Source organism: Bombina bombina, chromosome 5 (genome assembly GCF_027579735.1).
Source record: "Bombina bombina isolate aBomBom1 chromosome 5, aBomBom1.pri, whole genome shotgun sequence".
Classification (NCBI taxonomy): domain Eukaryota; kingdom Metazoa; phylum Chordata; class Amphibia; order Anura; family Bombinatoridae; genus Bombina; species Bombina bombina.
The window spans coordinates 481,311,718-481,324,217 of record NC_069503.1 but is presented as its reverse complement, the minus strand read 5'-3'; the positions used below and the strand labels follow the sequence as shown (position 1 = coordinate 481,324,217).

General features: G+C 43.2%; 1 protein-coding gene across 1 annotated transcript in view; it reads left to right on the top strand.

Moving 5' to 3' along the window:
• Positions 1–12,500, top strand: part of LOC128660493 (uncharacterized) — a 300,304-nt gene that overhangs the window by 199,911 nt on the left and 87,893 nt on the right. The window contains exon 9 of the mRNA XM_053714380.1: positions 11,778–11,793. Within this exon, the coding sequence (XP_053570355.1) occupies positions 11,778–11,793 (16 nt within the window). The remainder of the gene's footprint in view (positions 1–11,777; positions 11,794–12,500) is intronic.

Below are 12,500 nucleotides of genomic sequence, written 5' to 3'. Positions count from 1 at the left end.
CCTCACGCGACAGTACCTGCATCTCCCGCCCGGGAGGTGCGTGATATTTTGGCGCCTAGTACATCTGGGCGGCCATTACAGATAACATTACAAGATATGGCTACTGTTATGACTGAAGTTTTGTCTAAATTACCTGAACTAAGAGGCAAGCGTGATCACTCTGGGGTGAGAACAGAGTGCGCTGACAATGCTAGGGCCATGTCTGATACTGCGTCACAGCTCGCAGAGCATGAGGACGGAGAGCTTCATTCTGTGGGTGACGGTTCTGATCCAAACAGATTGGACTCAGATATTTCAAATTTTAAATTTAAATTGGAGAACCTCCGTGTACTACTAGGGGAGGTCTTAGCAGCTCTCAACGATTGTAACACTGTTGCAATACCAGAGAAACTGTGTAGGTTGGATAAATACTTTGCGGTACCGGCGAGTACTGACGTTTTTCCTATACCTAAGAGACTAACTGAAATTGTTACTAAGGAGTGGGATAGACCCGGTGTGCCGTTCTCACCCCCTCCAATATTTAGAAAGATGTTTCCAATAGACGCCACCACTCGGGACTTATGGCAAACGGTCCCCAAGGTGGAGGGAGCAGTTTCTACTTTAGCTAAGCGTACCACTATCCCGGTGGAGGATAGCTGTGCTTTCTCAGATCCAATGGATAAAAAATTAGAGGGTTACCTTAAGAAAATGTTTGTTCAACAAGGTTTTATATTACAACCCCTTGCATGTATCGCGCCGATTACGGCTGCGGCAGCATTTTGGATTGAGTCGCTTGAAGAGAACCTTAGTTCCTCTACGCTAGACGACATTACGGACAGGCTTAGAGTCCTTAAACTAGCTAATTCTTTCATTTCGGAGGCCGTAGTACATTTAACCAAACTTACGGCTAAGAACTCAGGATTCGCCATACAGGCACGCAGGGCACTGTGGCTAAAATCCTGGTCAGCTGATGTTACTTCTAAGTCCAAATTACTTAATATACCTTTCAAGGGGCAGTCCTTATTCGGGCCCGGTTTGAAAGAAATTATCGCTGACATTACGGGAGGTAAGGGCCACGCCCTACCTCAAGACAAGGCCAAAGCTAAGGCTAGACAGTCTAATTTTCGTCCCTTTCGGAATTTCAAAACAGGAGCAGCATCAACCTCCACTGCACCAAAACAGGAAGGAGCTGTTGCTCGTTACAGGCAAGGCTGGAAGCCTAACCAGTCCTGGAACAAAAGCAAGCAGGCCAGGAAACCTGCTGCTGCCCCAAAGACAGCATGAACCGAGAGCCCCCGATCCGGGACCGGATCTAGTAGGGGGCAGACTCTCCCTCTTCGCCCAGGCCTGGGCAAGAGATGTTCAGGATCCCTGGGCACTAGAGATCATATCTCAGGGATACCTTCTAGACTTCAAATTATCTCCCCCAAGAGGGAGATTTCATCTGTCAAGGTTGTCAACAAACCAGATAAAGAAAGAAGCGTTTCTACGCTGCGTACAAGATCTGTTAACAATGGGAGTGATCCATCCGGTTCCGTGGTCGGAACAAGGACAAGGGTTCTACTCAAACCTGTTTGTGGTTCCCAAAAAAGAGGGAACTTTCAGGCCAATCTTAGATTTAAAGACTCTAAACAAATTCCTAAGAGTTCCATCGTTCAAAATGGAAACTATTCGGACAATCTTACCCATGATCCAAGAGGGTCAGTACATGACCACAGTGGATTTAAAGAATGCTTACCTTCACATACCGATCCACAAAGATCATCACCGGTATCTAAGGTTTGCCTTCTTAGACAGGCACTACCAGTTTGTAGCTCTTCCATTCGGATTGGCTACGGCTCCAAGAATCTTCACAAAGGTTCTGGGTGCCCTTCTAGCGGTACTAAGACCGCGAGGGATTTCGGTAGCTCCGTACCTAGACGACATTCTAATACAAGCTTCAAGCTTTCAAACTGCCAAGTCTCATACAGAGTTAGTTCTGGCATTTCTAAGGTCGCATGGATGGAAAGTGAACGAAAAGAAGAGTTCTCTCTTTCCTCTCACAAGAGTTCCATTCTTGGGGACTCTTATAGATTCTGTAGAAATGAAGATTTACCTGACAGAAGACAGGTTAACAAAACTTCAAAATGCATGCCGCGTCCTTCATTCCATTCAACACCCGTCAGTAGCTCAATGCATGGAGGTGATCGGCTTAATGGTAGCGGCAATGGACATAGTACCTTTTGCACGCCTACACCTCAGACCGCTGCAATTATGCATGCTAAGTCAGTGGAATGGGGATTACTCAGATTTGTCCCCTGCTCTGAATCTGAATCAAGAGACCAGAAATTCTCTTCTATGGTGGCTTCATCGGCCACACCTGTCCAGGGGGATGCCATTCAGCAGGCCAGACTGGACAATTGTAACAACAGACGCCAGCCTACTAGGTTGGGGCGCTGTCTGGAATTCTCTGAAGGCTCAGGGACTATGGAATCAGGAGGAGAGTCTCCTTCCAATAAACATTCTGGAATTGAGAGCAGTTCTCAATGCCCTTCTGGCTTGGCCCCAGTTAATAACTCGGGGGTTCATCAGGTTTCAGTCGGACAACATCACGACTGTAGCTTACATCAACCATCAGGGAGGGACAAGAAGCTCCCTAGCAATGATGGAAGTATCAAAGATAATTCGCTGGGCAGAGTCTCACTCTTGCCACCTGTCAGCAATCCACATCCCGGGAGTGGAGAACTGGGAGGCGGATTTCTTGAGTCGCCAGACTCTTCATCCGGGGGAGTGGGAACTTCATCCGGAGGTCTTTGCCCAAATACTTCGACGTTGGGGCAAACCAGAGATAGATCTCATGGCGTCTCGCCAGAACGCCAAACTTCCTCGCTACGGGTCCAGATCCAGGGATCCGGGAGCAGTTCTGATAGATGCTTTGACAGCACCTTGGAACTTCAGGATGGCTTATGTGTTTCCACCCTTCCCGCTGCTTCCTCGATTGATTGCCAAAATCAAACAGGAGAGAGCATCAGTAATTCTAATAGCACCTGCTTGGCCACGCAGGACTTGGTATGCAGATCTAGTGGACATGTCATCCTGTCCGCCTTGGTCTCTACCTCTAAGACAGGACCTTCTGATACAGGGTCCATTCAAACATCAAAATCTAACTTCTCTGAAGCTGACTGCTTGGAAATTGAACGCTTGATTTTATCAAAACGTGGTTTTTCTGAGTCGGTTATTGATACCCTGATTCAGGCTAGGAAGCCTGTTACCAGAAGGATTTACCATAAAATATGGCGGAAATACCTATACTGGTGCGAATCCAAAGGTTACTCCTGGAGTAAGGTTAGGATCGCTAGGATATTGTCTTTTCTACAAGAAGGTTTAGAAAAGGGTTTATCAGCTAGTTCATTAAAGGGACAGATTTCAGCTCTGTCCATCTTGTTACACAGACGTCTGTCAGAAAATCCAGACGTCCAGTCCTTTTGTCAGGCTTTAGCTAGGATCAAGCCTGTGTTTAAAGCTGTTGCTCCACCATGGAGTTTAAACTTAGTTCTTAACGTCTTACAGGGTGTTCCGTTTGAACCCCTTCATTCCATTGATATAAAAATGTTATCTTGGAAAGTTCTGTTTTTGATGGCTATTTCCTCGGCTCGAAGAGTCTCTGAGTTATCAGCCTTACATTGTGATTCCCCTTATCTGATTTTTCACTCAGACAAGGTAGTTCTGCGTACTAAACCTGGGTTCTTACCTAAGGTAGTCACTAACAGGAACATCAATCAAGAGATTGTTGTCCCATCCTTGTGTCCAAATCCTTCTTCAAAGAAGGAACGTCTTTTACACAATCTGGATGTAGTTCGTGCCCTCAAGTTCTACTTGCAGGCAACTAAAGATTTTCGCCAAACTTCTTCCTTGTTTGTCGTTTACTCTGGACAGAGGAGAGGTCAAAAAGCTTCTGCTACCTCTCTCTCTTTTTGGCTTCGTAGCATAATACGTTTAGCCTATGAGACTGCTGGACAGCAGCCTCCTGAAAGAATTACAGCTCACTCCACTAGAGCTGTGGCTTCCACTTGGGCCTTTAAGAATGAGGCCTCTGTTGAACAGATTTGCAAGGCTGCAACTTGGTCTTCGCTTCATACTTTTTCCAAATTTTACAAATTTGACACTTTTGCTTCTTCGGAGGCTATTTTTGGGAGAAAGGTTCTTCAGGCAGTGGTTCCTTCTGTATAATGAGCCTGCCTATCCCTCCCGTCATCCGTGTACTTTTGCTTTGGTATTGGTATCCCAGAAGTAATGATGACCCGTGGACTGATCACACATAACAGAAGAAAACATAATTTATGCTTACCTGATAAATTCCTTTCTTCTGTTGTGTGATCAGTCCACGGCCCGCCCTGTTTTAAGGCAGGTAAATATCTTTTAAATTATACTCCAGTCACCACTTCACCCTTGGTTACTCCTTTCTCGTTGATTCTTGGTCGAATGACTGGGACTGACGTAGAGGGGAGGAGCTATATGCAGCTCTGCTGGGTGAATCCTCTTGCATTTCCTGTTGGGGAGGAGTTATATCCCAGAAGTAATGATGACCCGTGGACTGATCACACAACAGAAGAAAGGAATTTATCAGGTAAGCATAAATTATGTTTTTACTTATGAAAGGCATACAGTAACAGCTCATCCCTGTGATAATCTATACACTGACCTTGTGGGGAGAGGTTTTTTCCCGGAGGGTGTGCCTCTGCTGTCATGACTGTGTGTGACATCACAGAAGATGGGCGTCGGTGCTGCTTGCCCAATAGAATGAGTTTCTGTGCGGTATGTATCATTTATACACTGAACCGTGGGAGTCGAGTGAGGTATACAGGGGATATGTGTGATAATGTCCACTTTTCTCTTGTAAGATGTATAGAGTCCACGGATTCATCCATACTTGTGGGATATTCTCCTTCCCTACAGGAAGTGGCAAAGAGAGCACCCACAGCAGATCTGTCTATATCGCTCCTCCCTTAGCTCCACCCCCCAGTCATTCTCTTTGCCGGCTCTAACAAGATGGAAGGGTAAAGAGATTGTGGTGACAAAATATTAGTTTTTATTTCTTCAAGAAAGAGTTTATTTTAAATGGTACCGGTGTGTACTATTTACTCAAGCAGAGAAGAGATGAAGATTTCTGCATGGAGGATGATGATCTTAGCATTTGTAACTAAGATCCATTGCTTTTCCCACAGAGGCTGAAGAGTACAGGAAACTTCAGCTGAGGAACGGTTTTGCAGTCTCTACTGCACTGAGGTATGTTCAGTCAATTTTTCTAGAAAAACAGGATATTTCAAGAAAAGGGCTGACATTATCCCCATGAGGGGAAGGGTAAGCTTTAATCATATACTTAGGGTAGTACTATAAGCTTGCATAAGGGCTAAGTTACTGCTGGTTGACACTTATAGGTTTAAAACAGACGTTTTTGATAGATTTGAGAAACTTTTTTTTGGGACTTTTATTTAGGGGTTCATTTGGCTTATATTGGAAGGTTTTTATACCACATGGCTATGTTTTTAACACTTGAGGTGTTAATTTAAGGTCCCTCAGACATCGTGTATGAGGTGGGCGGTGCCTAATTTTGCACCTTCGTTGCGCATTTGTTTTTACTTCTGGATAGCAAGCTTCAACACAGGAGGGTCCTGAAGTAGTTTTTGAGCCAAAATGAAGCTTTATTCCCCCAATTTCTACCCCTAAGGGCAGGTAGGCGCCACAGCAGAGCTGTGGCAAGGTGCTGACTGTATATTCCCGGATTTTTAGACTTTTGTCAATCCGGTTTGGTAACTAAGGGGTTAATCTCATTCTTACTAGTGGTGCAACCTTACTAAGGCTTGCTACATATGCTGTAAAAAAAATCGTAAAATTTGTGATATTTTTAAGCAGTTTAGCAGAAAGTGTACATGTTTTCTTCTCTTAAAGGCACAGTACCGTGTTTTTTTTTTTTGAAGTGTTGTTTTTCATTGAATAAAGTGTTCTCCAAGCTTGCTTGTTGCATTACTAGCCTGTTTAACATGTCTGACATCAAGAAAAATCCTTGTTCAATGTGTTTAGAAGCCATTGTGGAACCCCCTCTTAGAATGTGTCCCACTTGCACTGATATGTCTATAAATTATAAAGAGCATATTTTATCACTTAACAATAATGCCATGGATGATTCTCAGACAGAATGGAATGAGGGTTTGCCATCTAGCTCTCCCCAAGTGTCACAACCAGTAACGCCCACACAAGTGACGCCAAGTACCTCTAGTGCGTCGAATTCATTTACTTTACAAGACATGGCCACAGTTATGAATACAACCCTCACTGAGGTTTTATCTAAACTGCCTGGTTTGCAAGAAAAGCGTGACAGCTCTGGGTTAAGAACAAATGCTGAGCCGTATGATGCTTTAGTAGCCGTATCTGATATACCCTCACAATGTTCTGAGGTAGGGATAAGGGATTTGTTATCCAAGGGAGAAATTTCTGATTCAGGAAAGAACTCTCTCAGACAGATTCTGATATGACGGCCTTTAAATTTAAGCTTGAACACCCCCGCTTATTGCTCAGGGAGGTATTAGCGACTCTAGATGATTGTGACCCTATAGTGGTCCCAGAGAAATTGTGTAAAATGGACAAATACTTAGAGGTTCCTGTTTACACGGATGTTTTTCCAGTCCCCAAGAGGATTGTGAATATTGTTACTAAGGAGTGGGATAGACCAGGTATTCCGTTCGCTCCCCCTCCTGTTTTTAAGAAAATGTTTTCCATATCTGACACCATGCGGGACTCGTGGCAGTTCCTAAGGTGGAGCGAGCTATTTCTACTCTGGCTAAGCGTACAACTATACCTATCAAAGACAGTTGTGCTTTCAAAGATCCTATGGATAAAAAATTAGAGGGTCTCCTGAAGAAAATTTGTTCATCAAGGTTTTCTTCTCCAACCTATTGCGTGCATTGTTCCTGTAACTACTGCAGCTGCTTTCTGGTTTGAGGCTCTAGAAGAGGCTCTTCAGGTGGAGATTCCATTAGAGGAGATTATGGACAGAATTAAGGCCCTTAAATTGGCTAATTCTTTCATTACAGATGCTGCTTTCCAACTGGATAAATTAGCGGCAAATAATTCAGGTTTTGCCATTTTAGCACGCAGAGCGTTATGGCTTAAGTCCTGGTCTGCGGATGTGTCATCAAAATCTAAACTTTTGAACATCCCTTTCAAAGGAAAGACCCTATTCGGGCCTGAACTGAAAGAGATTATTTCAGACATCACTGGAGGGAAATGCCATGCCCTCCCTCAGGATAAAACAAATAAAATGAGGACCAAACAAAATAATTTTCGTTCCTTTCGGAACTTCAAGGGTGGTTCAGCTTCCTCTGCTGCAAAGCAAGAGGGGAATTTTGCCCAATCCAAGTCAGTCTGGAGCCCTAACCAGGCTTGGAACAAGGGTAAACAGGACAAGAAGCCTGCAGCTGCTTCTAAGACAGCATGAAGGGGTAGCCCCCGATCCGGGACCGGATCTAGTAGGGGTAGACTCTCTCTTCGCTCAGGCAAGAGATGTTCACGATTCCTGGGTTTTAGAAATTGTGTCCCAGGGATAGTTTCTGGACTTCAAAGACTCTCCCGCAAGGGGGAGATTTCACATTTCTCAATTGTCTGCAAACCAGACAGAGGCGTTCTTACGCTGTATAAAAGACCTACATACCATGGGAGTGATCCGCCCAGTTCCAAAAGAGGAGCAAGGGCTAGGGTTTTACTCAAACCTGTTTGTGGTTCCCAAAAAAGAGGGAGCTTTCAGACCAATCTTGGATCTCAAAATTCTAAACAAATTCCTGAGTCCCATCATTCAAGATGGAGACTATTCGGACCATTCTACCAATGATCCAGGAGGGTCAATATATGACTACCGTGGACTTACAGGATGCGTATCTACACATCCCTATTCACAGAGATTATCATCAATTCCTCAGATTTGCCTTTCTGGACAGGCATTTCCAGTTCATGGCACTTCCCTTCGGGTTGGCCGCGGCTCCCAGAATTTTCACTAAAGTGCTAGGGTCCCTTTTGGCGGTGCTAAGGCCACGGGGCATAGCAGTGGCGCCTTATCTAGATGACATCTTAATTCAGGCGTCGACTTTCCAACTAGCCAAGTCTCACACTGACATCGCGTTGGCTTTTCTGAGATCTCACGGATGGAAGGGGAACATAAAAGAGTTCTCTCTTCTCCCTCACAAGAGTTTCCTTCCTAGGGACTCTGATAGACTCGGTAGAAATGAAAATATTTGTGACGGAGGTCAGAAAATCAACTCTTAACCACTTGCCGAGCTCTTCATTCAATTCCTCGGCCATCAGTGGCTCAGTGCATGGAGGTAATCGGACTCATGGTAGCGGCAATGGACATAGTTCCTTTTGCCCGCCTACACCTCAGACCATTGCAACTATGCATGCTCAAACAGTGGAATGGGGATTATGCAGATTTATCTCCTCAAATAAATCTGGACCAGGAGACCAGAGATTCTCTTCTCTGGTGGTTTTCTCAGGACCACCTGTCTCAGGGAATGTGTTTTCGCAGGCCAGAGTGGCTCATAGTAACGACAGATGCCAGCCTACTAGGCTGGGGTGCAGTCTGGAAGTCCCTGAAAGCACAGGGCTTATGGTCTCAGGAGGAAACTCTCCTCCCGATAAACATTCTAGAACTGAGAGCGATATTTAATGTGCTTCAGGCGTGGCCTCAGCTTGCTGCGGCCAAATTAATCAGATTTCAGTCGGACAACATCACGATTGTAGCTTATATCAATCATCAAGGAGGAACACTGAGTTCTCTAGCGATGATGGAGGTAACCAAAATAATCCGATGGGCGGAGGATCACTCTTGCCATCTCTCAGCAATCCATATCCCAGGAGTAGAGAACTGGTTGGCGGATTTCCTAAGTCGTCGGACTTTTCATCTGGGGGAGTGGGAGCTCCATCCGGAGGTATTTGCCCAGCTGACTCTGCTATGGGGCACACCAGAATTGGATCTGATGGCGTCCCGACAGAATGCCATACTTCCTTGTTACGGGTCCAGGTCCCGAGATCCCCAGGCGGTACTGATGCTCTAGCAGTGCCCTGGTCCTTCAATCTGGCCTATGTATTTCCACCGTTTCCTCTCCTTCCACGTCTGGTTGCCAGAATCAAGCAGGAGAGGGCTTCGGTGATTGATAGCACCTGCGTGGCCACTCAGGACTTGGTGTGCAGACCTAGTGGACATGTCATCAGTTTCACCGTGGTCTCTGCCAATGAGGCAGGACCTTCTAATACAAGGTCCATTCAAGCATCCAAATCTAATTTCTCTGTGTCTGACTGCATGGAGATTTGAACGCCTGATTCTATCAAAGCGTGGTTTCTCTGAGTCGGTCATTGATACCCTGATTCAAGCTAGAAAGCCTGTCACCAGGAAGATTTATCATAAGATTTGGCGCAAATATTTTTATTGGTGTGAATCCAAGGGTTACTCATGGAGTAAGATTAGGATTCCTAGAATATTGTCTTTTCTCCAAGAAGGATTGGAGAAGGGATTATCAGCTAGTTCCTTAAAAGGGCAAATATCTGCTTTGTCTATTCTTTTACACAAACGTCTGGCAGATGTCCCAGACGTTCAAGCATTTAGTCCGGCCTTGGTCAGGATCAAGCCTGTATTTAAACCTGTTGCTCCACCATGGAGCCTAAACTTTGTTCTTAAAGTTCTTCAAGGGGTTACGTTTGAACCTATGCATTCCATAGATATTAAGCTTCTATCTTGAAAAGTTTTGTTTTTAGTAGATATCTCTTCGGCTCAAAGAGTTTATCTGCTTTACAGTGTGACTCACCTTACCTTGTTTTCCATGCAGATAAGGTGGTTTTGCATACCAAACCTTCCTAAGGTTTTTTCTAATAGGAATATCAATCAGGAGATTGTTGTTCCTTCTCTGTGTCCTAATCCTTCCTCAAAGAAGGAACATCTGCTGCACAATCTTGATGTGGTTTGTGCTTTAAAGTTCTACTTACAAGCAACTAAAGATTTCCGTCAAACATCTTCATTGTTTGTTGTTTATTCTGGTAAATGGAGAGGCCAAAAGGCTACGGCTACCTCTTTCCTTTTGGCTGAAAAGCATCATCCGTTTGGCTTATGATACTGCTGGACAGCAGCCTCCTGAAAGAATTACTGCTCATTCTACTAGAGCAGTGGCTTCCACGTGGGCTTTTAAAAATGAGGCTTCTGTTGAACAGATTTGTAAGGCGGCGACTTGGTCTTCGCTTCATACTTCTTCGGAGGCTATTTTTGGGAGAGAGGTTCTACAAGCAGTGGTGCCTTCCGTTTAAGGTCCCTGTCTTGTCCCTCCCTTCATCCGTGTCCTAAAGCTTTAGTATTGGTATCCCGCAAGTATGGATGAATCCGTGGACTCGATACATCTTACAAGAGAAAACATGGTATTGGTATCCCGCAAGTATGGATGAATCTGTGGACTCGATACATCTTACAAGAGAAAACATAATTTATGCTTACCTGATAAATTTATTTCTCTTGTGATGTATCAAGTCCACGGCCCGCCCTGTTTATTAAGACAGGCAGTATATTTTTATTTAAAAAAAACTTTAGTCTCAACTGCACCCTATAGTTTCTCCTTTTTTCTTCCTAGCCTTCGGTCGAATGACTGGGGGGTGGAGCTAAGGGAGGAGCTATACAGACAGCTCTGCTATGGGTGCTCTCTTTGCCACTTCCTGTAGGGAAGGAGAATATCCCACAAGTATGGATGAATCCGTGGACTCGATACATCACAAGAGAAATAAATTTATCAGGTAAGCATAAATTATGTTTTTGCATTTATATTGTAAACAGACACTTTATTAATTTTTATTATAGTATGTCAAACACTGTTTGAGACTAACCTGTTATGTTATTATATTTGATGTTACATTTTTACTTATGTTTGTGATAGCCAGTTGGCTTAGTCCCTTAATCTTTGCACACGGTCTCCTGTGATTGGTGACCTTATTGGGGGAGGGGCAGATAGGCCTATTTATGTTTGTTCACTTACACAATCTGGTTGTCAGAAGAAGGGACGTTTGAGATACTGAAACGTTACAAATAAATTCTATTTTGATATCCAAAGTCCAGTGAGTGCTTTAATCTTGATAATCTGATCTGATACATATACTCAATTGCCCCTAATCTGTTTTTAGAGAAATGTATTAAGCACGACTAGGTGGGTTTTTTTTTCTTCCACCACAGCCTCTCATAGCAGAAACCTGCAACATTCTTAGGTCATGAGATGAGACCTTCTTGTGTTCAGCTTGGGTGTGAGATGCAGCAGCCAAGTCCAAGAGTTGGTTACCCGTCCTCTACCATTTTTAGTGTGACACTTTTTTTTTTTTTAAAGCATGTACGGCTGGCTATAAAGCTTTGAAACATTTTTCAAGACCTTTTAACGAGTGAAATCATAAAAAGCTTTTACTACTCCTTCGCTCTGAAAGAGCTGCTGGGGTAATCACAGCCAATCCAGAAATGATACAGAGGTAATGTATGAGGCTGCACCTTTCAGGGCAGTTGACTCTTCTTCGGAAACTGTTGCTCATTTGTCACTTTTTGAAAGAACGGCTTATTAACCTAGAGACTTATGTATTTTTTTCCAACTGCTGTGATTTTACACTTTTCTCTGTGGTTGTTTTTGAATGTTTCTGTATAATTTCAGTGTTGACTGATTATGGAATCCTGTTTGCAGATGTCATATTAAAAATTTTTTTTTTTTTTTTTTTTAAATTTGATCTTAATTTTTTTTTTTCTTTTTCTTCCACAGCTTTAAGTCAAACCATGTAAGTAGTATTTTTCTTTTTGAATAAAATATGTTAAAGGGCCATTGTAGTTAAAAAATTACATGCACTATTTTTTTAGACCCACATGGTCGTTGGTGCTATAATTAAATGCTCTGTGTGCTTAACCCCTGACAGGGGGTTAAGTATAATATCCCGAGTAAACCGGGTCACTAAGCCAATGAGCAGCAACAGATGCACAACCAAGATTGCTCACCGTCCACATCTGCTTAGGACAAGCAGTTATCTGTGGCTCCTGAGCAGTACAATAACTGTGTTTCAACCCTTTGTAGGGCTTAAATACATATACTTGCTGGATCGGTAGTAAGAAAATTACCTTCTCTATGGAATAAGAGCATTTAATTTGCCATTACAATAGCCCTTTAAATATTTAGCTTACAGTGATTTTTTTTTGTTTTGTACACAACTGAGGAAAGACTGTTTTAAAAAAGGCAAGTATAATTTTTCTTAAGGTATATTTGTATTTAGCTTCACTCTTGCTTAATTTAGAGTGGTATTGTATGCTTCTCACTCATAGTAAATTGAATATAACTACATGGAGTATATAAATATATATTGGCAGAATTAGCTCTAAATATAGTAATAAATGTTACCATGTACCTAGACCAATAAATTACCAATCTAAAATTAATGAAAAATACATCTGTTCAAAATACATATAAAATATGAATAAAGTCTCAAAAAAAAAC